The 26,088-nt window shown below is 44.1% G+C and overlaps 4 protein-coding genes across 10 annotated transcripts in view; 3 read left to right on the top strand and 1 right to left on the bottom strand.

Annotated features, from left to right (window-relative positions):
- Window positions 1-18,166, bottom strand: part of LOC117194110 (protein germ cell-less-like) — a 21,511-nt gene extending 3,345 nt beyond the window's left edge. For 2 of the 4 annotated variants that reach the window (XM_033398753.1, XM_033398754.1), the window contains exon 1: window positions 17,973-18,166. The gene's annotated coding sequence lies outside the window, so the exon portion shown is untranslated. Of the gene's footprint in view, window positions 1-6,407; window positions 6,598-17,972 lie in introns of those variants that run through there. The other 2 variants (XM_033398752.1, XM_033398755.1) reach the window with 1 other exon arrangement.
- Window positions 6,843-9,145, top strand: LOC117194106 (kinesin-like protein subito). The gene is made up of 4 exons (XM_033398746.1): window positions 6,843-7,528; window positions 7,593-8,604; window positions 8,677-8,857; window positions 8,924-9,145. Exons 1-4 carry the CDS (start codon window positions 7,021-7,023, stop codon window positions 9,068-9,070), a joined length of 1,848 nt encoding a protein of 615 aa, XP_033254637.1. The 5' UTR covers window positions 6,843-7,020; the 3' UTR covers window positions 9,071-9,145.
- Window positions 9,814-26,088, top strand: LOC117194117. Of its 4 annotated transcripts, none has more exons than XM_033398758.1 (4): window positions 9,815-9,922; window positions 10,175-10,382; window positions 25,715-25,898; window positions 25,978-26,081. In XM_033398758.1, the coding sequence occupies exons 2-4, from the start codon at window positions 10,209-10,211 to the stop codon at window positions 26,040-26,042; spliced, it is 423 nt and encodes a 140-aa protein (XP_033254649.1). In that variant the 5' UTR covers window positions 9,815-9,922; window positions 10,175-10,208; the 3' UTR covers window positions 26,043-26,081. The 4 variants fall into 4 exon arrangements, with proteins under 4 accessions (XP_033254651.1, XP_033254649.1, XP_033254648.1 ...); XM_033398757.1 differs by having other exon boundaries at window positions 9,816-9,922; window positions 25,715-25,904; window positions 25,978-26,088; XM_033398759.1 differs by having other exon boundaries at window positions 9,816-9,922; window positions 25,715-25,892; window positions 25,978-26,087.
- On the top strand, window positions 18,319-20,680 carry LOC117194105 (kinesin-like protein subito). Its single transcript, XM_033398745.1, has 3 exons — window positions 18,319-19,129; window positions 19,194-20,205; window positions 20,278-20,680. The coding sequence occupies exons 1-3, from the start codon at window positions 18,334-18,336 to the stop codon at window positions 20,603-20,605; spliced, it is 2,136 nt and encodes a 711-aa protein (XP_033254636.1). The 5' UTR covers window positions 18,319-18,333; the 3' UTR covers window positions 20,606-20,680.

Genomic DNA, 26,088 nt, shown 5'->3' with positions numbered 1-26,088 from the left:
TTGACAGTTGAAGGGTCGAGCAGAGAAAGTAGGGTCCGAGTGTCGAGGCAGAATAGCATTCGCTCTTTTTCGTCTTGGACACTGAGCCAACTGGTAGCTTCTAGTGAAGCTCAGGAAGTAGGTACGTTGATCAACCTAACGGTTTAAAGTGAAGTGGGAAGAGTAAAGGAACATTTTTTGCTTAGATTCGGAAAAGTGCGCGAGCTTGCTAAAAAGAGAAAGAAAAGCAGTCAGCAAAGAAATTCCACTGCTAAATTGGGGCAGATCCGCGGGTAAGTGGAGGAGAGCTTTGCAGCGCCGCAGCAGTACATGTATTCAAGCAGTCGGAACTTTTGCTACCCCTTAGGTTTGGCGCCCCAGCCTCAGTTAAATCTAAAGGCAAAGAGCACCGCTTCAACATAAATCCACCTGGCAAGGGGAAGGCACAGCAGAGGGGAACCCTAAACAAGGGGAACCTAGAGCACAGCAGAGGCGATAATAATTCGGCTAAGGCTGGCCTACCCGAATCTCAGTGTAATATCAAGGCAAAAGAGCACCGCTTCAACATAAATGCACCTGGCAAGGGGAATGCAAAGCCGAAAAGCCAGAGCGAGTTAACGGAAAGGTAGCGGGATCGGCTCAAATTTTCGGTCGAACGCAGAAGGAGAGAGAGTGCGAGTGGACGGGAAAGGAGAAAAGAATAGGAAGAGGAAGTAGAGCAAATGAGTAAAATATGAATTTATAATAAGCTAAAGATAAAAAAAAAAAAACATACCTATTAATTCCACTGCAAAGGGGTAAGGGGAATTTCGTTGTGCTCTCCTAGGTCGAGTGTGAGTGCAAGTGCCAGTTTACACATACAGGTACAAAAAAAAAAAAAAATAAATAAAAAACTCTTGATCCCTCACGAAGATTTTTCAGAGCGTTTAAGTTTGAGAGAGGGGATCAGCTGCTGACGCAGCAAGGCCAATCTTTGAGTTTCGAAGAATAAAAATAAAACCAAGTTTAAGCGCAGGGAAGTTAAGTTAAGGGAAATTGAAAATATTTGGAGAGGGTAAACTAAGTGCTAGTAATGTATTTAAATTTTAGCTATTAATGAATAAACTTATAATGTCCTTAAACGTTGATCTTGATTTCCGATACCCAGCCCCTGTAGTAGCGAGTCCTAAAGAAAAGGGGTCATAAAGAATAGAGGAAGATGGCAGATTATGACCAAGGAAGGGTGGGCGTGGTCCTTCATTCCAGCTGAGGACGACTTTTGATCCGTTCGTGTCGCGTGCGTGTGCATATGTGTAAGTGAAGTCTAATGGCCAAAAGTTTTGTTTCTCTCCGGTTCTGGAATTGTACTTGTACATGTCGTTAAGTTTCTTGCACGCTCTTTTAATATAAAAACGAGGTGGAACGTTGTGAGTTGCTGCGGACACCGCAACTCTACAGTTATACCCGATACTAAGTCAGTATGGCTCTCCTGCGGCAGACGCCGCTAATATTGAACCACACGACAAAGAGTGCGTGCGAGAGAGACAGAAAATCAGTCTGAGCGTGACGTCGGGCGCTGCGTAGCTACTGAAAATTGACTTCTTGCTTTTGGCTACAAAAATGATCCGATCTGATCCAGATTCAGCAATCTGATAGATATGGTCATTATCTATGATTCTGCGTTTTAGTTTTCTCGAATGTGCAATATTGTGGATGCAACAGATTTTCGTCTTTTGTGGGGGCGGAAGGGGGTGGGGCGAAATTCTGAGATATACGTTTTATAGTGAGATCTAACAGAAGTGCGGATACCAAATTTGGTTACTCTAGCCTTAATAGTCTCTGAGATTTGTGGATGCCCCAGATTTTCGTCCTTTGCGGGGGCGGAAGGGGGTGTGGCGAAATTTGGACACGAAACGGTCAAGGTCCGATATCACATGAGTGTGGATACCAAATTTGGTTGCTCTGGCTCTTATAGGTTCTGAGATCCTTGAACTCATATTTTGCAATTGACAAAACCGACCATGAAACCTGTGTGTTAGAGAGAGACAGAGCGAGAAAGAATGAAATTGTTTTCTTGATTCTGGCTATAATCATTATACGATCTGGTTCAGATTTTGCACTGTAGAAGATATGGTCATCCTCACCGATTCTGCGTTTTTGGTTTTATCGTATCTTTAAAAATGTGGATGCCACAGATTTTCGTCTTTTGTGGGGGCGGAAGTGGGCGGGGCGGAGTTTTGAAATATTTTTGTAGCAGTGACATATCACATAATTCTGGATCCAAAACATCGTTGCTATAGCTCTTATAGTCTTTGAGCACTAGGCGCTGAAGGGGACGGACGGACGGACGGACGGACGGACGGACGGACAGACGGACAGACAGACATGGCTCAATCGACTCGGCTATTGATGCTGATCAAGAATATATATACTTTATGGGGTCGGAAACGATTCCTTCTGGACGTTACACACATCCACTTTTACCACAAATCTAATATACCCCAATACTCATTTTGAGTATCGGGTATAACAAATATCGTAGGTCTCAGAATAAACAAATAAAAAGAACACCACCCTTTTGCCGACGAGACAGTAGCCGGAATGATAGCGTGCTGGTCGACCTCTGAGGAAAACATCAGTCCTACTAACCGTTGTCCACTACAACAATGATAATAATAAACATTTTTATAATTGGTGCCCAACGTGGGGCCACAACGTAGATGTACTAACGTACATTATACGAGTGTGGCTCACTTTTCATTACTGATGGCCAACTAATTTCCTTTCATATTTCACGATCAACCTTTCAGATCAAAGAAATCAGTGACGGTTTTGTGCACTGCTTAGTGTCACCAAAGCAGAGTGGCTGAACTTATTCCTTAATTCTTATTTCATTCCCTAATCAAGCATTGGACTCCAGGGGGAGGCCTCTTAGTGACTTCTACCTGACCATGACGGATGTGGGTTTGAATGATCGAACTATTTTCAATGAGTTTTGGCAGCTATGTGAAGTGATACGGAAAACAGCGGAATTGGCTCTAAGGAGTTAACCGGTGCCCACATCTATCGTAGTTAAGCTCGAACTCATTTTTCTAACTAATTGTGTAGGATTCGCCCACGGAAGTCCGATATCAAACGCATAGGAAATGCAGGCTAGTCGATTAAATTTGGTACGCCTGACCACGGGTGATGGACAAGTGAGTGAGTCTTGTAAAAGCTAGTACTGATGTGCTTGGGAGGTCAAAATGAGGATGGCATGGATAACAGGCGGAGTGACTTTAGAAGTTGCCACTGTCCACTGTTCTTATGAGACAGAATGCCCAAGTATTTCAGTTTGTGTGTGTTTTTTTCTCTTTGCTTACACGTGCATGAGGGTGACAGAATGGATCAAAAATTAGGCCGCCGCAGGGAGCTAAAATATCGGAAATCAGTAAATTTTAAGAGCTATCTTATCGAAAAAAAACGAGGTGGAACGTTGTGAGTTGCTGCGGACACCGCAACTCTACAGTTATACCCGATACTAAGTCAGTATGGCTCTGTCCGGCAGACGCCGCTAATATTGAACGACACGACAAAGAGTGCGTGCGAGAGAGACAGAAAATCAGTCTGAGCGTGACGTCGGGGGCTGCGTAGCCACTGCAAATTGATTTGTTCCTTTTGGCTACAAAAATGATCCGATCTGATCTAGATTCAGCAATCTGATAAATATGGTCATTATCTATGATTCTGCGTTTTTAGTTTTCTCGAATGTGCAATATTGTGGATGCAACAGATTTTCGTCTTTTGTGGGGGCGGAAGGGGGTGGTGCGAAATTCTGAGATATACGTTTTATAGTGAGATCTAACAGAAGTGCGGATACCAAATTTGGTTACTCTAGCCTTAATAGTCTCTGAGATTTGTGGATGCCCCAGATTTTCGTCCTTTGCGTGGGCGGAAGGGGGTGTGGCGAAATTTCGACACGAAACGGTCAAGGTCCGATATCACAGGAGTGTGAATACCAAATTTGGTTGCTCTGGCTCTTATAGGTTCTGAGATCCTTGAACTCATATTTTGCAATTGGCAAAACCGACCATGAAACCTGTGTGTTAGAGAGAGACAGAGCGAGAAAGAATGAAATTGTTTTCTTGATTCTGGCTATAATAATTATACGATCTGGTTCAGATTTTGCACTCTAGAAGATATAGTCATCTTCTACGATTCTGAGTTTTTAGTTTTATACTATCTTTAAAAATGTAGATGCCACAGATTTTCGTCCTTTGTGGGGGCGGAAGTGGGCGGGGCGAAGTTTTGAAATATTTTTGTAGCAGTGACATATCACAGAAGTCCGGATCCAAAACAACGTTGCTCTAGCTCTTATAGTCTTTGAGCACTAGGAGCTGAAGGGGACGGACAGACGGACGGACGGACAGACGGACGGACGGACAGACAGACATGGCTCAATCGACTCCGCTATTGATGCTGATCACGAATATATATACTTTATGGGGTCGGAAACGATTCCTTCTGGACGTTACACACATCCACTTTTACCACAAATCTAATATACCCCAATACTCATTTTGAGTATCGGGTATAAAAATAAAACCAAGTTTAAGCGCAGGGAAGTTAAGTTAAGGGAAATTGAAAATATTTGGAGAGGGTAAACTAAGTGCTAGTAATGTATTTAAATTTTAGCTATTAATGAATAAACTTATAATGTCTCCTTGAACGTTGATCTTGATTTCCGATACCCAGCCCCTGTAGTAGCGAGTCCTAAAGAAAAGGGGTCATAAAGAATAGAGGAAGATGGCAGATTATGACCAAGGAAGGTTGGGCGTGGTCCTTCATTCCAGCTGAGGACGACTTTTGATCCGTTCGTGTCGCGTGCGTGTGCATATGTGTAAGTGAAGTCTAATGGCCAAAAGTTTTGTTTCTCTCTGGAATTGTACTTGTACATGTCGTTAAGTTTCTTGCACGCTCTTTTAATATAAAAACAAATATCGTAGGTCTCAGAATAGACAAATAAAAAGAACACCACCCTTTTGCCGACGAGACAGTGGCCGGAATGATAGCGTGCTGGTCGACCTCTGAGGAAAACATCAGTCCTACTAACCGTTGTCCACTACAGGCCGTTGATTCCAGTGGTTACACTGCCCATAAAGAAACACACTCTCATATTTGGGCAATGCTGATTGTCTCTATCAGAGGAATGTTGAAAATACGGTTCGAAGTGTGATTTGTTGACCCCTAAATGGAAGTAATCTTCTGCACAATCATGGGAAGAATACAGAGTTTAATCCTTTCAACACCTTTATTTTGTTGCCAACACCGCGATTCGCATTGATATGGATGGCCAGACACGGTCGATGGTCGCCTTCAACCAACCGACTTATCCAGCCAGCCAGCTGCATCTTGAACTCACATTTCAATGATGTGATATGGAATGGTGTTAGGGTGGGAGCAGCAGCAGATGGAGGTTTGTTTTGGTGCGGCGCAGTTCCGAAAACAAAAGTAAACTATTGGGAACCGGTTTGCGCAGCCATACACATTTCTTATAAGACCAAAACAAGAAAGGCGATTGCAGCAGATTCAAATTACGTCACCAGTTAGAGGCGCAGATACGCACACACACACACACACACACAGAGAGAGCCAGAGAAACGGAGAGATAGAGAGAAACTAAACAATTGACGTTATATTTGAATGCGATGATATCACACTGCAAATATCATGATATGGGAAAACCCTAACTGGAAAAACCAACAAAATGGGAGAAAAAAAAGAAAAAGTTAATGTAGCCCAAGGAGTAACGGCTAATTAACGTGAGTTTTCGTCGAAGAAGCCAACAAGCTCGGGCGGGATTCGAACACACGATCGAAGTGAGAGCGCGATCGTCGTCCCTACCTAAAACCGCATGAGAAATGTCCAAACGACTAGACCGCATAGCCACGCCAGCTAGAAGTTTGATCGCTTCCCAGAGCAAACATACATGCTCATGTATACATACATATGTATGTGTGGAATAGAATTACACCGAAGAACAGCTGTTGTTGCGGTTGATCCCAACCTGATTGGCACTCTCCAAATTCGCACTTATTTACGACGGGTTGTTGTTTGGCACTGATAACGCCATAGGCCCCACCTTGATATGGCGAGCACACACACCATCTATCTGATCACCCACCCGCGTGGACGCTTTTGTTCTCTAATTCTCTCTGATTCCATGGCGTTTCGTAGAGTGCAGTTTATCTCTGCCTCTATAAATAGGAGACAAAAGTGAATTCGGAGTATGACGTAGTGCAGAAGTGTGGGACAGGGGAGGAAAGGCAACTAGTGCGTTTGCTTAGAAACTGCAACAGCGCGCAGCCAGCCAACGCGCAGGAACGCGGAGAAACAACAATCGAACGACGAGGGGCGAGGGGAGGCATAGGCAATGGCGGTGGTGGGCACTGAGATAAAAGGAAACTTACTGTAAAAGTGCAGTTGCACTCCACGTTCACTTTTGCTTATTTGCTAAAAACACCAATTAAAAACAGGTTTCTCTGCGTCTTATAGTAGGACCTATATCACTTCATATTTAAAAGCAAATGTTTCTATTTGTATTTTGTACGCAAGTTCCTCTTTTCCACAGATCGATGCACCAACCCTACAACCTCTCAGAGGGAAAAAAAAAACAAAACGTGGCGCACACAATACAGTGGGATACAGTCACACTGAACGCAGCAACCGAAGACCTGGGAGCGTTCGCTGTAAATTCGTTTGGTACATATTCGAACTGACACATCTATATTTTGTATGGGAAATGCTTCTAGTCTTGTGTGCCTTGAACTTGCAGTCTTTATGGAATTATATTTGATAGAAAATATCAATAAATTTTGGCAAAAACTATCACGATATAAATATTACGAACTGTCAACGTTCGATACCGTATCACTGGTCGTAGCTGTCATCTACACAAATTTGAAAAAAGCGGCAGCCCTACCAGAGGCGTCTGAAAAAAAGCGCGAATCTACAATTGAAGAAAATAAAATCTGCAAATCAGCAATAAACTTTTGGAATATTCGGCAACCGTCACACCTTAACATGAGCGATTCGTATGAAGCACCAGTGCGCGAAAAGCGCTCATTTCTCATGGCTCGAGATCCCAGCAATGACCGGCGCTGTCGACCAAGACCGGAGAAAAAGTTGCGTCTGTTCGATGATATACATGAAGCCATGGAGAGCACAGACGGCTCAGAGTACGCATCCAATGGTGGAGACTATGCAACTAGTGTCCCGAGTGCTGAAGATAGCAGTGTCGGGGATACTGGGCCACAGGTCTTTTTACGTCTGCGTCCCGTTGGTGCCGCCTCCAAAGCATACTCGGTATCAGACGATGGAAAAGTGCTGGTTACCAGCGCGATGAGTGAAAACACCAGCACCAATGTCAACAAAATGGAAAAGCACTTTGGATTCACATCTATATTCGATGGCTCCGTTGGGCAGCGGGATGTCTACGACATCTGTGTTGGTCCCAGGATTCTGGATGAAAAATGCGTTACCATAATGACGTATGGCACTTCAGGCTCGGGAAAAACGTACACATTGCTTGGTATGTTCGATATTTTACTGTCTGCACCAAAGGGCAACTGCTCATAATGTTTTTTCCAACAAAGGCGATGATGTGCTTGCTGGTGTTATACCCCGCGGCCTAGAGCACATATTCACCATCTACATGGAAAACTTATACCACTCACCCAAACTAAAACTGGTCAACGGCTGCATTGAGTTCCTTCAGGACGAGACCACGTTGCGGGAAATGCAAATAAGCAAGAAACTGCTTAGCTTGTGCCCGGATATTGGCGGGGATCACGAGCGACTGAAGGAGACGATTCAGGGGGATCACACCTTCGAGACAAAGGCCGACCCGAACGTCTCGGTAATGATTTGGGTATCATTTGTGGAGATCTACAATGAACTGGTATACGACCTATTGAGCATACCGCCGCGTCAAGAAAATCTTGGTGCTGTTCCGCGAAAGCCCATGAAGATCTCCTGCAATAAAGGTCAAGTATATATCAAGGGCCTGACGACTGTGTTCGTAAGAAGCAGCGAGGAAGCCTTGCGGCTGCTGCGGCTGGGACAGCAGCGTTCCACCTACGCTTCGACCTCGGTGAACGCGAACTCTAGCAGATCCCACTGTGTCTTCATCGTGGATGTGTTGAAGTACAACAGCTCGGGAATGACCACTCAATGTTCGTACAAGTTTTGCGACCTTGCGGGCTCGGAGCGTGTAAACAACACGGGCACCATCGGGTTACGCCTCAAGGAGGCGAAAAACATCAACACCTCCCTAATGACTTTGGGGCGGTGTCTGGACGCGGCCAGTACTTCACGGAAGAAGCCAAACAATGACGTCATACCATTTCGCGATTCAAAGCTTACCATGCTGTTGCAAGCAGCCCTGCTCGGAAAGGAACGCTTGGCCATGATAGTGACTGTCACACCGCTGGAGAAGTTCTATGAGGAAAACCTGAACGTGCTCAACTTCGCCTCCATAGCGAAGAATATCATTTTTAAAGAGCCTTTGATAAAGCAGCATAGTACACGATATTCCGGTTTCTTTGACAACTCTAAAAGGAATACCCAGTACGAATACGTCAAAGAGATTGAGGAGCATAATATCAGGTATAGAAATCTAATGAGCTCATCGCTTTTCGGCATAATAACACATCGTATAATACACTTTTTACCGTACAGCCTGCGGGAAGAGATCGATCGATTGAAGTTCGACCATGTACTGAAGATGCAGATGCTGGAGGAGAAGCTGCGAAAGGAACTTTCGGAGACCTACCAAGAATTGATGCGGGCAAACAAAAAGCAGTGGGAGGAGCAGACCGTGAAGCAACGTCTGATGGCAGAGCGGGAGTTCGAGTTTAAGGTTTGTACGCCTTACATAAGATGGTTTGCCTTTCCATTGCCACTAAACAATCGCGTATCATTGCAGCTGGCATCACAAAAGCGGCGGTACGAAGAGCAAATCGAGGATCTCAAGGATGAAATCGAGGAACTCAAATCTTCCTCAAGCAAATCCGACAGTATGGACGAAAAGGAGGATGAGCCCAATGCGTCCATAGAAATACTCGATGATTAATAGTACATGTTATATTTGCCATCTTGTATTTTTAAGGGTTTGTTAAAGTCTAAATAAAATCACTTATGAATTCAAGTAGTGTGTATTCTGAGAACTTTTCTATTTGTGAAAAACATGGAAATCATCCTTGGGCTTGGGTCATCCTTGGGCTGTTGTCAATCTCTGTTTGAAAGGTATTTCAACGATATTTTGCAGGTAGTGGTCTCCTTACAAAGACCAGGAATGAGTAACGACTAAGACATATCATTTTCAGAAATGGTCTTTCTAAATTACGCTTTAAAGCAGCTTGGAAAACAGCAACACGACTTTAAATACCAGCAACATTGACGTTACAACATTGTGACTGTTTTTTTTGTTTAAACCTTGTTTTAGTCAAAATACAATAAATGGGAGTACTTAAAATTCGTTAATCTTGTAGAAAATGTATTTATCAATGGGATAAAACTATGAGCAATAGGAACAATTACGCCCTAACTTTTTTTTGTTTGACCTTTTTCACTAAAACCTTTTTTTTAGGCAAAATCTAATAAAAGCAAGTATTTAAAATAAGCCAGTCAAGTAGAAAGTTGAATCAGTAACCATATAAAATTATGTGGGCAGGGCTAAACGATCTATCTAGCTAGAAATATTCTACGGAATATCAGAAACGAGTAATATGTATAATAGAACTTGAATTCGTCAGTATATTTGCGGTATATTTTTAAAATGAGACGGTATATTTTGGTATATTTCTGAGGGTCGCACGGTATATTTTTATCACACTGCTGCGCAGTTAATTAAAAAGATAGATTTCGAATTCAGTGCAAGTTGCATTAACAACTAGATTAGATTTATACATCTAACACTCCAAAGGTACATTTAATAATAAGTGCTTAAACGAAAATTATAGTGAAAGCAGAAAACCATGAAAAACAATTGTGCAAATTTCTAAGCAGACATCAAATAAAGTGGCACACAACATAAACCCAGGCACACACATTGACATTGACTGTAACCGCAGCCATATGTACTATATATGCATATGTGTACTTATATATACACTTATACGAGTATATTGTGAAATTATAAACAAAATTAATGCCTGGTGATTTGTTTTTGTTGCAGCTTGTGGCACCCACCTCTGTCTGCGGGGCGTGAAATGTTAAGGATTCACGTCAAAATGGGTCCGCAACGTAGTCATCATCCCAGCAACAACAACAACAGCAATGGCACCGCCACCAGCAGCAATGGCAATCGCCAGCAGAAGGAGTTTACGTGCTGTTTTGGTCTGCATGTCCATACGGCCACCCTGATGATTGGATTGTGGCATTTGGTAAGAAACTCAATTACCACCCTCTGACCTTTACCCCACCCACACACACAGCTGCAGCAGGCTTCTCAAAATGTGTATACACAGCTGCATTCCCACGCATGCAAGTTGTTGCCGCTTCATTTTTGACCCTTTTCAGTGTCAAGGAAGGGAAAAATCAATCGACCATGCCTGCGCAGTTCCTCCAAAACTGCACGCATCCAGCAGCTCTAAAACTTTCGCACTGCACACGTCTAACTTTCCCTGCGTGGGTTTTCCTCCCCCTGTGACGTCAATCCGTGCGTCATCTGATCGGCAACAGTGCCAGCGAAGATGGGACTTAGCATCACTTTGCATCCCAATACGGAAGTGTCGGTCCGGATCCGTGACTGGCAAACGGTATAGTGCGATTACAAAAGCCCCCGGCTGAAAGTAGCCCCTTCGGGTCCCAGTTTCCCCTTTTCTTTGTTTACCCTTCCAATTCGAGTCGAGTATCGGCTTTTCAAACGCTCTTATTTATTTATTTATTTGTGTAGCGTATAGCCGCGAATTGAATATTCCGATTGGGTCATCATATAGTGATACAGTCATCTTGCGACCATCTGACTGATCCAACTTCGTTTAGGTATCCAAATTAGAATTATAACAAACAAACCATGCGCCTCCATTTAAGTGTCGCATTAAAGGTCAATTTGCCGTCAAAACAGAGCCTTGAACCTGATGTGATGTCTAAGCACGGGCCATATGTGCAAACAGTCACCGCCAGATACCAGGATATCCGAATCTATGAGCTGTTCCATTTATTTTTAAAAATCCACGTACTCGCCAGATGATATGCAAACATTTCCCCTCAGATATGCATACAACATCTTTCTGTTTGGTCAACAGTTTCAACAGCGCGATAGAAGGCCGCCATAAATTGGAGAATTGTTAATTCAACTGTCACTTATTAGCACACAAATCGCAAATCAAATCTACTGAAGTTTCCTTATCTGTTGTGGTTTTTTTTCTCTTGCCAGCTCGGCTGCCAGCTCATCGTCATGATAAGCCATAGAATACCCAAACACCTGCGAGATGTTCAAAAAATGTTTTTAATGAATCTGTATCTATCCCCTACGATATGAGCTGGCATTTGGCTTCCCAGTCAATTTGAAATAATATTAAAACTAACATTCGAATCTACATTTTTCGCACAAGAGCAATTTGAAATGATTGCTCCTTTCCAATGAGATCGCTTCCAGAAGAAGCATTCGACACAGCTTGTGCAAGATTCGAGTGCAATGTACCACGGAGCAGAGAGCGATTACGAAGAATCTGATTCCTATTCAGCGAGCACCCCCCTGAGCTATGACGAAGAAGAGAGCCTGGTGGAAGAGGAGCAGGAGCAGACGGATGAGAGTAGCAGCTCTGGGGACGTGGAGAGCGAGGAGAATGGCCTAGTCTTGCTGTACAAGAACCCAGCTTTTAATTGTCCTTCGTCCCCGTCCTGGCGCACGAATGCTGGCGAGCCTAAGGAGCGCACCCTGTACTCCTTGGGATATGCCGCATCCGACAAGTGGTCGACACTGGAAGCTACTCCTTGTCAGAATCGGCGAATGTCAGTTCCCAGGGGGAACGTTGTGAGTTGCTGCGGACACCGCAACTCTACGGTTATACCCGATACTAAGTCAGTATGGCTTTCCTCCGGCAGACGCCGCTAATATTAAACGACACGACAAAAAGTGCGTGCGAGAGACACAGAAAATCAGTCTGAGCGTGACGTCGGGCGCTGCGTAGCCACTGCAAATTGATTTGTTCCTATTGGCTATAAAAATGATCTGATCTGATCCAGATTCAGCAATCTGATAGATATGGTCATTATCTATGATTCTGCGTTTTTAGTTTTCTAGAATGTGCAATATTGTGGATGCAACAGATTATCGTCCTTTGTGTGGGCGGAAGGGGGTGGGGCGAAATTTTGAGATACACGTTTTATAGTAAGATCTAACAGGAGTGCGGATACCAAATTTGGTTACTCTAGCCTTAGTAGTCTCTGAGATTTTTGAATATCCCCAAATTTTCGTCCTTTGCGGGGGCGGAAGGGGGTGTGGCGAAATTTTGAAACAAACTCGTCTCGGTCCGATATATTAGGAGTGTGGATACCAAATTTGGTTGCTCTAGCTTTTTTAGTCTCTGAGATCTAGGCGCTAATGTTTTACTCTAAGCAAAGCCGCCTATGCTACGTGTGTGTTAGAGAGAGACAGGGCGAGAAAAAATGAAATTGTTTTCTTGATGCTGGCTATAATAATAATACGATCCAATTCAGATTCCGCAGTCTTAAAGTTATGGTCATTCTCTACAATTCTACGTTTTTGGTTTTCTCATATCTTTAAAATTGTGGATGCCACAGATTTTCGTCCTTTGTGGGGGCGGAAGTGGGCGGGGCGAAGTTTTGAAATATTTTTGTAGCAGTGACATATCACAGAAGTCTGGATCCAAAACATCGTTGCTCTAGCTTTTATAGTCTTTGAGCACTAGGCGATGAAGGGGACGGACAGACGGACGGACGGACAGACGGACAGACAGACATGGCTCAATCGACTCGGCTATTGATGCTGATCAAGAATATATATACTTTATGGGGTCGGAAACGATTCCTTCTGGACGTGACACACATCCACTTTTACCACAAATCTAATATACCCCAATACTCATTTTGAGTATCGGGTATAAAAAAAATACGAGGGGGAATGTTGTGAGTTGCTGCGGACACCGCAACTCTACGGTTATACCCGATACTAAGTCAGTATGGCTTTCCTCCGGCAGACGCCACTAATATTAAACGACACGACAAAAAGTGCGTGCGAGAGACACAGAAAATCAGTCTGAGCGTGACGTCGGGCGCTGCGTAGCCACTGCAAATTGATTTGTTCCTATTGGCTATAAAAATGATCTGATCTGATCCAGATTCAGCAATCTGATAGATATGGTCTTTATCTATGATTCTGCGTTTTTAGTTTTCTCGAATGTGCAATATTGTGGATGCAACAGATTTTCGTCCTTTGTGTGGGCGGAAGGGGTGGGGCGAAATTTTGAGATACACGTTTTATAGTAAGATCTAACAGGAGTGCGGATACCAAATTTGGTTACTCTAGCCTTAATAGTCTCTGAGATTTTTGAATATCCCCAGATTTTCGACCTTTTGCGGGGGCGGAAGGGGGTGTGGCGAAATTTTGAAACAAACTCGTCTCGGTCCGATATATTAGGAGTGTGGATACCAAATTTGGTTGCTCTAGCTTTTTTAGTCTCTGAGATCTAGGCGCTAATGTTTTACTCTAAGCAAAGCCGCCTATGCTACGTGTGTGTTAGAGAGAGACAGGGCGAGAAAAAATGAAATTGTTTTCTTGATGCTGGCTATAATAATAATACGATCCAATTCAGATTCCGCAGTCTTAAAGTTATGGTCATTCTCTACAATTCTACGTTTTTGGTTTTCTCATATCTTTAAAATTGTGGATGCCACAGATTTTCGCCCTTTGTGGGGGCGGAAGTGGGCGGGGCGAAGTTTTGAAATATTTTTGTAGCAGTGACATATCACAGAAGTCTGGATCCAAAACATCGTTGCTCTAGCTCTTATAGTCTTTGAGCACTAGGCGCTGAAGGGGACGGACAGACGGACAGACGGACGGACGGACAGACAGACAGGGCTCAATCGACTCGGCTATTGATGCTGATCAAGAATATATATACTTTATGGGGTCGGAAACGATTCCTTCTGGACGTTACACACATCCACTTTTACCACAAATCTAATATACCCCAATACTCATTTTGAGTATCGGGTATAAAAATAAAACCAAGTTTAAGCGCAGGAAAGTTAAGTTAAGGGAAATTGAAAATATTTGGAGAGGGTAAACTAAGTGCTAGTAATGTATTTAAATTTTAGCTATTAATGAATAAACTTATAATGTCTCCTTAAACGTTGATCTTGATTTCCGATACCCAGCCCCTGTAGTAGCGAGTCCTAAAGAAAAGGGGTCATAAAGAATAGAGGAAGATGGCAGATTATGACCAAGGAAGGTTGGGCGTGGTCCTTCATTCCAGCTGAGGACGACTTTTGATCCGTTCGTGTCGCGTGCGTGTGCATATGTGTAAGTGAAGTCTAATGGCCAAAAGTTTTGTTTCTCTCCGGTTCTGGAATTGTACTTGTACATGTCGTTAAGTTTCTTGCACGCTCTTTTAATATAAAAACAAATATCGTAGGTCTCAGAATAGACAAATAAAAAGAACACCACCCTTTTGCCGACGAGACAGTAGCCGGAATGATAGCGTGCTGGTCGACCTCTGAGGAAAACAGCAGTCCTACTAACCGTTGTCCACTACAGGCCGTTGATTCCAGTGGTTACACTGCCCATAAAGAAACACACTCTCATATTTGGGCAATGCTGATTGTCTCTATCAGAGGAATGTTGAAAATACGGTTCGAAGTGTGATTTGTTGACCCCTACATGGAAGTAATCTTCTGCACAATCATGGGAAGAATACAGAGTTTAATCCTTTCAACACCTTTATTGTGTTGACAACACCGCGATTCGCATTGATATGGATGGCCAGACACGGTCGATGGTCGCCTTCAACCAACCGACTTATCCAGCCAGCCAGCTGCATCTTGAACTCACATTTCAATGATGTGATATGGAATGGTGTTAGGGTGGGAGCAGCAGCAGATGGAGGTTTGTTTTGGTGCGGCGCAGTTCCGAAAACAAAAGTAAACTATTGGGAACCGGTTTGCGCAGCCATACACATTTCTTATAAGACCAAAACAAGAAAGGCGATTGCAGCAGATTCAAATTACGTCAGTTAGAGGCGCAGATACACACACACACACACACACACACAAATCCACAAATGTACGTGGATTTATTCAATGCGTGCATGTCCGAAGGGACCTTCCCCAGACCATGGAAGCGACAGCGGCTAGTCCTCTTACCAAAGGGGACCAAGCCGACCGAGGAGCCATCATCCTATAGACCACTCTGCATGCTCGACACAGTGGGTAAGATCCTCGAGCGCATAATCCACACCAGGCTGGAGAAGGCAGTAACGCGTCAGCTCTCACCGAGACAGCACGGGTTTCGCAAAGGCAGGTCCACGGTGGACGCAATCGGCGAGGTATGTGAGATAGCAAAGCGAGCTATCGATGGCACCCGATGGATGTACGGGACCAAAGAGTATTGCATAGTGGCAACACTCGATGTCCAAAATGCATTCAACTCTGCCAATTGGGATCACATACTAGAAGAATTGAGAAACTTTCAAATACCGCCGTATCTGCAGAATATCATCGCGGACTACCTAAGAGACCGAGTGCTCATATATGAGACGGATAAAGGGACACGTGAGCACCAAATCACTGGAGGAGTTCCCCAAGGATCGGTCCTCGGCCCGCTGCTGTGGAACATCATGTATGATGGAAACCTCAAGATGGATATGCCAATGGGCGCCACGGTGATAGGCTTTGCCGACGACATAGCAATAGTCGTAGTGGCAAAACAGAAAGAAGCGGCGGAAGAAATCTGCAACGACGCGGTAGAGAGAGCCAGAACATGGCTATCAGGGAGGGATCTCTCATTAGCCACCCACAAAACGGAGGCGGTGCTCATAAGCAGCAGGAAAGTAGTGGAGACGGCCACGATCCGAGTAGGAGACTGCACTATTAGCTCCAGTCCAAGCCTGAAGTACCTGGGGGTCATGATTGACCACAGACTCAGCTTCAAGCATCACATGGCGTATGCAAGCAGCGAAGCAGGAAAGACGGCAGTGGCCCTATCCCGCATCATGGCCAACACCGGAGGCCCGAAACAGCCAAGGCGAAAGCTACTAGCGAGCGTAGTTGGCTCAACGCTAATGTACGCTGCACCAATATGGGTTGATGCAATGAAGCATAAAACATATGCCCGAGAATGCAACGCAGTCCAGAGGCTGTGTGCCCTGAGGGTGTGTTGCGCATTCAGAACGGTATCCCAAGACGCCGCACTTGTGGTAGCAGGAATGATTCCCATCCATCTGCTGGCAAGAGAAGCCGCAGGAATCAGGGCACAGCGAACCCTGGGGACTACGGACCAGGACACCAGAGGTGCCTTAAGGCAGCGCACAATCCTGCAATGGCAAGATTCGTGGGATAACAGCAGCAAAGGGCGATGGACCCATAGGCTAATCCCAGACCTGAAGAGTTGGCTGAACCGTAGCCATGGACAAGTGGAGTATCCCTGACACAACTGCTGACAGGACACGGTTGCTTTAAAGCCTACCTGCATAGGTTTAAGCACGAGGACGACCCCTTCTGCGTGGTCTGCGCAGGGGTCATCGAAGACGCAGAGCACTGCTTCTTCGAATGTCCAAGATTTCGGCAAGAACGAGAGGATCTAAGCAACAAGCTTGGAAGAATGCCAGCGGTGTCAAACCTGGCAGAATGCCTGCTGGAGTCGGAAGGAAACTGGGCCTCGATTAGATTCATGGCCGTAACTATGGCTACCAAACTGCGTCGCGAAGAAAGAGCACGCAATGCAAGGAGATAAAGGATAAAGGAGATTATTAAGAGAAGAGCCCTACGGGCATCTCCCCCGGCGAAGTAATATCTCGCGACAGTACCGCCGGGATCCGGGATAGGTGTGGTTGGTTTTAGAGCGGTTAGAGTCCCTCACTTCGGCTTCGGCTGAGTCGGCATGAAGCTTTCCTGTAGTCACACAACAAAAAAAAAAAAAAAAAAAAAAAAACACACACACACAGAGAGCCAGAGAAACGGAGAGATAGAGAGAAACTAAACAATTGAAGTTATATTTGAATGCGATGATATCACACTGCAAATATCATGATATGGGAAAACCCTAACTGGAAAAACCAACAAAATGGGAGAAAAAAAAGAAAAAGTTAATGTAGCCCAAGGAGTAACGGCTAATTAACGTGAGTTTTCGTCGAAGAAGCCAACAAGCTCGGGCGGGATTAGAACACACGATCGAAGTGAGAGCGCGATCGTCGTCCCTACCTAAAACCGCATGAGAAATGTCCAAACGACTAGACCGCATAGCCACGCCAGCTAGAAGTTTGATCGCTTCCCAGAGCAAACATACATGCTCATGTATACATACATATGTATGTGTGGAATAGAATTACACCGAAGAACAGCTGTTGTTGCGGTTGATCCCAACCTGATTGGCACTCTCCAAATTCGCACTTATTTACGACGGGTTGTTGTTTGGCACTGATAACGCCATAGGCCCCACCTTGATATGGCGAGCACACACACCATCTATCTGATCACCCACCCGCGTGGACGCTTTTGTTCTCTAATTCTCTCTGATTCCATGGCGTTTCGTAGAGTGCAGTTTATCTCTGCCTCTATAAATAGGAGACAAAAGTGAATTCGGAGTATGACGTAGTGCAGAAGTGTGGGACAGGGGAGGAAAGGCAACTAGTGCGTTTGCTGAGAAACTGCAACAGCGCGCAGCCAGCCAACGCGCAGGAACGCGGAGAAACAACAATCGAACGACGCAAAATTATAGGAACTAGGATTCGCGGGGCGAGGGGAGGCATAGGCAATGGCGGTGGTGGGCACTAAGATAAAAGGAAACTTACTGTAAAAGTGCAGTTACAGTAACGCGATTTTATATAACTGCAGTTGCACTCCACGTTCACTTTTGCTTATTTGCTAAAAACACCAATTAAAAACAGGTTTCTCTGCGTCTTATAGTAGGACCTATATCACTTCATATTTAAAAGCAAATGTTTCTATTTGTATTTTGTACGCAAGTTCCTCTTTTCCACAGAGCGATGCACCAACCACACAACCTCTCAAAGGGGAAAAAAAACAAAGAGTGGCGCACACAATACAGTGGGATACAGTCACACTGAACGCAGCAACCGAAGACCTGGGAGCGTACGCTGTAAATTCGTTTGGTACATATTCGATGTATGAACTGACACATCTATATTTTGTATGGGAAATGCTTCTAGTCTTGTGTGCCTTGAACTTGCAGTCTTTATGGAATTATATTTGATAGAAAATATCAATAAATTTTGGCAAAAACTATCACGATATAAATATTACGAACTGTCAACGTTCGATACCGTATCACTGGTCGTAGCTGTCATCTACACAAATTTGAAAAAAGCGGCAACCCTACCAGAGGCGTCTGAAAAAAAGCGCGAATCTACAATTGAAGAAAATAAAATCTGCAAATCAGCAATAAACTTTTGGAATATTCGGCAACCGTCAAACCTAAACATGAGCGATTCGTATGAAGCACCAGTGCGCGAAAAGCGCTCATTTCTCATGGCTCGAGATCCCAGCGATGACCGGCGCTGTCGACCAAGACCGGAGAAAAAGTTGCGTCTGTTCGATGATATACATGAAGCCATGGAGAGCACAGACGTCTCAGAGTGCGCATCCAATGGTGGAGACTATGCAACTAGTGTCCCGAGTGCTGAAGATAGCAGTGTCGGGGATACTGGGCCACAGGTCTTTTTGCGTCTGCGTCCCGTTGGTGCCGCCTCCAAAGCATACTCGGTATCAGACGATGGAAAAGTGCTGGTTACCAGCGCGATGAGTGAAAACACCAGCACCAATGTCAACAAAATGGAAAAGCACTTTGGATTCACATCTATATTCGATGGCTCCGTTGGGCAGCGGGATGTCTACGACATCTGTGTTGGTCCCAGGATTCTGGATGAAAAATGCGTTACCATAATGACGTATGGCACTTCAGGCTCGGGAAAAACGTACACATTGCTTGGTATGTTCGATATTTTACTGTCTGCACCAAAGGGCAACTGCTCATAATGTTTTTTCCAACAAAGGCGATGATGTGCTTGCTGGTGTTATACCCCGCGGCCTAGAGCACATATTCACCATCTACATGGAAAACTTATACCACTCACCCACACTAAAACTGGTCAACGGCTGCATTGAGTTCCTTCAGGACGAGACCACGTTGCGGGAAATGCAAATAAGCAAGAAACTGCTTAGCTTGTGCCCGGATATTGGCGGGCATCACGAGCGACTGAAGGAGGGGATTCAGGGGGATCACACCTTCGAGTCAAAGGCCGACCCGAACGTCTCGGTAATGATTTGGGTATCATTTGTGGAGATCTACAATGAACTGGTATACGACCTATTGAGCATACCGCCGCGTCAAGAAAATCTTGGTGCTGTTCCGCGAAAGCCCATGAAGATCTCCTGCAATAAAGGTCAAGTATATATTAAGGGCCTGACGACTGTGTTCGTAAGAAGCAGCGAGGAAGCCTTGCGGCTGCTGCGGCTGGGACAGCAGCGTTCCACCTACGCTTCGACCTCGGTGAACGCGAACTCTAGCAGATCCCACTGTGTCTTCATCGTGGATGTGTTGAAGTACAACAGCTCGGGAATGACCACTCAATGTTCGTACAAGTTTTGCGACCTTGCGGGCTCGGAGCGTGTAAACAACACGGGCACCATCGGGTTACGCCTCAAGGAGGCGAAAAACATCAACACCTCCCTAATGACTTTGGGGCGGTGTCTGGACGCGGCCAGTACTTCACGGAAGAAGCCAAACAATGACGTCATACCATTTCGCGATTCAAAGCTTACCATGCTGTTGCAAGCAGCCCTGCTCGGAAAGGAACGCTTGGCCATGATAGTGACTGTCACACCGCTGGAGAAGTTCTATGAGGAAAACCTGAACGTGCTCAACTTCGCCTCCATAGCGAAGAATATCATTTTTAAAGAGCCTTTGATAAAGCAGCATAGTACACGATATTCCGGTTTCTTTGACAACTCTAAAAGGAATACCCAGTACGAATACGTCAAAGAGATTGAGGAGGATAATATCAGGTATAGAAATCTAATGAGCTCATCGCTTTTCGGCATAATAACACATCGTATAATACACTTTTTACCGTACAGCCTGCGGGAAGAGATCGATCGATTGAAGTTCGACCATGTACTGAAGATGCAGGCAAACAAAAAGCAGTGGGAGGAGCAGACCGTGAAGCAACGTCTGATGGCAGAGCGGGAGTTCGAGTTTACGCCTTACATAAGATGGTTTGCCTTTCCATTGCCACTAAACAATCGCGTATCATTGCAGCTGGCATCACAAAAGCGGCGGTACGAAGAGCAAATCGAGGATCTCAAGGATGAAATCGAGGAACTCAAATCTTCCTCAAGCAAATCCGACAGTATGGACGAAAAGGAGGATGAGCCCAATGCGTCCATAGAAATACTCGATGATTAATAGTACATGTTATATTTGCCATCTTGTATTTTTAAGGGTTTGTTATAGTCTAAATAAAATCACTTATGAATTCAAGTAGTGTGTATTCTGAGAACTTTTCTATTTGTGAAAAACATGGAAATCATCCTTGGGCTTGGGTCATCCTTGGGCTGTTGTCAATCTCTGTTTGAAAGGTATTTCAACGATATTTTGCAGGTAGTGGTCTCCTTACAAAGACCAGGAATGAGTAACGACTAAGACATATCATTTTCAGAAATGGTCTTTCTAAATTACGCTTTAAAGCAGCTTGGAAAACAGTATCTTTATATAAAATAAACCAAATAGTGTATACAAATGGCCATAGGCTGACAAGCAACACGACTTTAAATACCAGCAACATTGACGTTACAACATTGTGACTGTTTTTTTGTTTAAACCTTGTTTTAGTCAAAATACAATAAATGGGAGTACTTAAAATTCGTTAATCTTGTAGAAAATGTATTTATCAATGGGATAAAACTATGAGCAATAGGAACAATTACGCCCTAACTTTTTTTTGTTTGACCTTTTTCACTAAAACCTTTTTTTTAGGCAAAATCTAATAAAAGCAAGTATTTAAAATAAGCCAGTCAAGTAGAAAGTTGAATCAGTAACCATATAAAATTATGTGGGCAGGGCTAAACGATCTATCTATCTAGAAATATTCTACGGAATATCAGAAACGAGTAATATGTATAATAGAACTTGAATTCGTCAGTATATTTGCGGTATATTTTTAAAATGAGACGGTATATTTTGGTATATTTCTGAGGGTCGCACGGTATATTTTTATCACAGTTCATTAAAAAGATAGATTTCGAATTTAGTGCAAGTTGCATTAACAACTAGATTAGATTTATACATCTAACACTCTATTAGAGAGTTGCTCGAACTGTACAATTTGAAAGATTGTCGACAGACGTCCACGCCTCTTGAAGCTGGTTACCAGGTGGCATGCAACAAAGAGGACTGCCGCAGGGTCGACATCACATCGTTCCAAAAGCTAATTGGAGAGTTATCTGTCTCTTGCCTATGTTTCTCGGAAGCACATATAATTCTGTATACTAATCTTCTGCTGTCTTACAAATAAAATAACTTTAACAGGTTAAGGGCCCAGACACCAATTCACCCAGAAACAGTATAAAACAGAAACAGTGAGAAACAATAAACATTGTTTGGTGCTTAGTGAAAAGCAGCGCTAAAAAAATGGCATAGACTCATTAGTGTATGTGTGTACATAGAAAGGCAAAAAAACAAGTTGAACAAATTCAACGGAGATTCGCATTGTGTTTTTTTGATTAGAATTTTGCAGCGAATCGGACCGTTGCCGTGGTTTAAAGTCCAAAATAAAGCAGTCCCAACGGATCAAGAAACACAAAAGCGAACGGAGACTCAAGTGTGTATACCAAAAAGTGCGTATGCCAAGCCGCACAAAACCGCGAGTGTGTATACCCAAAAGTGTGTATACCAAGCCTTAGAAAATCACAAGTGTGTGTGTGTAAATAGCAACTCGGAGGGATACTTACGAAAAAACAAAAGAAAGACACGGACAACAGTATTGTCGTCGTAGTTGCTTTGTGCATGAGACGATCGACAGTTAAAAATTTTGCACTGTGGGACAATAAGTATAAAAAATGAGTGGAAATATGAATTTCAATATTAAGAAACTGGACGAAAACAATTATAGCACATGGGAAGTTTTGATGAGAAGTGTTCTCATACAAAATGATTTGTGGCCAATCGTCAGTGGTAAAATTGAGCTTAGTGAAAGTGCAACAAATGAGCAACGTGCAGCTTTTGAACTAAAGGATCAAAAGGCGTTGGCGTCAATTTTACTTTGTGTTAAATCGACCCAACTAAACAATATTTAAAATTGTGTATCGTCGTCACAGGCATGGCAAAAGCTAAATAAAATTCACAGGCCAAGCGGACCAGCAAGGGTAGTGCTTTTAATTAAACAATTGTTGACGTTAAAAATGTCGGATGGTATAAGTTCACAGGAATATTTGCGGAAATTCCAGGTGGTACACGAGGCTTTAGCAGAGGTCAACATAAAGGTTGATGAAAAGATCTTATCAGTTGTGTTGCTAAATGGTTTGCCTAAATCGTATGAAAGTTTTGTTGTTGCGATTGAGACGCGAGATGATTTGCCGAGCTTGAGCACGCTAAAAATAAAAATTTCTGAAGAAGCGAATAGGCAGGAAGATAGCATTAGCAAGGAAATTACAAGTAGCGCGGAACTACACGTCAGTTATGACAACAAAAATTTTAAGAAAAACTTTAAGAAGGGCAAAAAGTGTTTTAAGTGCGGAAAGGAAGGGCATTTTAAATCGGAATGCGGTGCTAAAAGCAAGCAGGAAGGAGCAAACAACAAGGGCGCAAACAGTAAAATCGGGGAAAGATTGGGTACAATGCTTTGCGTAACCGAATATGCCAAAGTGGAACCAGAAAAATATGTACCAATCCTAAATTTAGCTAAGCCAAATGACCAGATGTTAAATGCATGGTGCATAGACAGTGGCGCAACGGCGCATCTATGTTGTGACAAGGAACGCTTTGTGTCGTTCACGGAAGATAATCAAAAAGTATTTTTAGCCGGCGGTAAATCACTTATTGCTGAAGGGCATGGAACTGTTCAAGTAAAGTTCGGTGATAGATCCGTTATGCTGGAAAAGGTTATCTTGGTACCAGATTTGCAGTACAATTTTATATCGGTCACAAAACTATTAAAACATGGAAAAAAAGTTGTGTTTGAGAAAAATCAAGCGATGATTTTTGAAAACGGAAAAATAGTTATAAAGGCACATCTGGAAAATGGATTGTTTATGGTTCAGGACAATCAGGAAAAGTGTATGAACATTGTAAATGTTGAGGCAGATGCATTCAAATGGCACAATAGGTTCGGCCATGTACATTTTGACGCATTAAAGGAAATGGTTAACAAGGAGATGGTAATAGGTCTCAAGGGCATATACAAGCCAAAACAAGTGTGTGCAACATGCGCAAAAGTACCATCTTGCGACCATCTGACTGATCCAACTTCGTTTAGGTATCCAAATTAGAATTATAACAAACAAACCATGCGCCTCCATTTAAGTGTCGCATTAAAGGTCAATTTACCGTCAAAACAGAGCCTTGAACCTGATGTGATGTCTAAGCACGGGCCATATGTGCAAACAGTCACCGCCAGATACCAGGATATCCGAATCTATGAGCTGTTCCATTTATTTTTAAAAATCCACGTACTCGCCAGATGATATGCAAACATTTCCCCTCAGATATGCATACAACATCTTTCTGTTCGGTCAACAGTTTCAACAGCGCGACAGAAGGCCGCCATAAATTGGAGAATTGTTAATTCAACTGTCACTTATTAGCACACAAATCGCAAATCAAATCTACTGAAGTTTCCTTATCTGTTGTGGTTTTTTTTCTCTTGCCAGCTCGGCTGCCAGCTCATCGTCATGATAAGCCATAGAATACCCAAACACCTGCGAGATGTTCAAAAAATGTGTTTAATGAATCTGTATCTATCCCCTACGATATGAGCTGGCATTTGCCTTCCCAGTCATTTTGAAATAATATTAAAACTAACATTCGAATCTACATTTTTCGCACAAGAGCAATTTGAAATGATTGCTCCTTTCCAATGAGATCGCTTCCAGAAGAAGCATTCGACACAGCTTGTGCAAGATTCGAGTGCAATGTACCACGGAGCAGAGAGCGATTACGAAGAATCTGATTCCTATTCAGCGAGCACCCCCTGAGCTATGACGAAGAAGAGAGCCTGGTGGAAGAGGAGCAGGAGCAGACGGAGGAGAGTAGCAGCTCTGGGGACGTGGAGAGCGAGGAGAATGGCCTAGTCTTGCTGTACAAGAACCCAGCTTTTAATTGTCCTGCGTCCCCGTCCTGGCGCACGAATGCTGGCGAGCCTAAGGAGCGCACCCTGTACTCCTTGGGCTATGCCGCATCCGACAAGTGGTCGACACTGGAAGCTACTCCTTGTCAGAATCGGCGAATGTCAGTTCCCAGTGCATCTCATGATTCTGCAGAGCTACTCACAGTCGTTTCGCGATACCGCCTACGATATTGAATTGGAGCTACCAGAGGAGTATGTGACCGCAAGGAGTTTCGGTCTTATCTACGAATGGATGCTTACGGACAAGCCGCTCCTGCCCCGATTGGGCTTGCTGGAGGTCCTTCGAGCGGCAAAGTTCTTGAAGATCATAGTTGCAAAGAGAACGCAGCTGCATTGCTGTACGTGGAGGCGAGGCGCCTGAACATGGAGCGATCTCAGCGACGTTTCCTTCTGCGTATTTCAAAGTTCTTTCTGACACTTGTGGCCTCTCAGGAGTTTCTCCTTCTGCCGCTGAAGCCGCTCCTTCTTCTGTATGCTCGAGTATGCTCGGTGTCAACTCGGAGCTGGAGGTCCTAATGTCTGCAGTGCGCTGGTTGAATTGCCGGTGGCCTCAGCTCCAGGACAAGGTAAAAGAGGTCTCATCTTGTGTACGTTTTGCTTTGATCGCGCCGTGGCATTTAGTACGACTCCAAAATCCGGAATTATCTTCCTTGGAAGTGCTGAGGATTGTCACTGACCCGACTGTGCGTCAGCTGATCCACGATGGCATTGCCTACACAACCACGCGAATCTACTACGGCGCCGATCAAGAGGGGTTCAAAAATCACCTCCTCAAATCTGCCATGAGCATACCAGAGCCAAGATCTTGGATCTTCGACCCCGCCTGCAGCCATCACCATCGCATTAACTGCAAGTTAGCACTGGACTTTTCCTACCTCAACCGCCTGCAGGTACAGCCCAAGCACTACTGGAAATCGCTGGAGTCGGCAGTGGCTTCGAGCGGCGTCGAGTGCCTCAGCTGCCACCACTTAACCCAAAGGTTGCAGCCCTTGGCCCCAGCTGACCATCGCTAAACCCGTTTCCGTTGTATTCATTTGTTGTGAAAATTTTTAATATATATCTTGATACCCATTCCATTAAATTGATTGTCTTAGCTCATTGTTCCCACATAAGCTTATACGATGGTATAATACAGCGTAGTATTCATGTATCCGTCTCCGCTTCACTTGCAGTTCCTCAACATTTTGGCCCTGAGCGTTCTGGCGGTCATCTGGCGCAACCCCGAGATGATGGACGAGTTGGAAAGCGGCAGCATTGACTACACTGTGGATCTCAATGCACCGGCCTTGCCGACGCCCCTGAGCAAAGTGGACCCGCCCTACGCCTACCGCGACCATTCCCTCAACTATCGTAAGCGTGAGCGTAAGCAGTGACACAGAGTGGATCCGTGGATGGATTACTAATTATCGTTTTCGGTTTCATTCTATGCTTGTAGAGAACTTTGACATGGGCGGACTGGTGTGCACCTGCATGATAGCCATAACACTGATGATGATCTAAGGAACCATCAAGGGGAAACCGTCGCATCTGTCTGCAGCTGTTTGAC

This window comes from Drosophila miranda (assembly GCF_003369915.1).
Source record: "Drosophila miranda strain MSH22 chromosome Y unlocalized genomic scaffold, D.miranda_PacBio2.1 Contig_Y2_pilon, whole genome shotgun sequence".
NCBI classification, from domain to species: Eukaryota; Metazoa; Arthropoda; class Insecta; order Diptera; family Drosophilidae; genus Drosophila; species Drosophila miranda.
The sequence above is the reverse complement of the archived record's forward strand: the minus strand, read 5'-3'. Positions and strand labels throughout refer to the sequence as shown.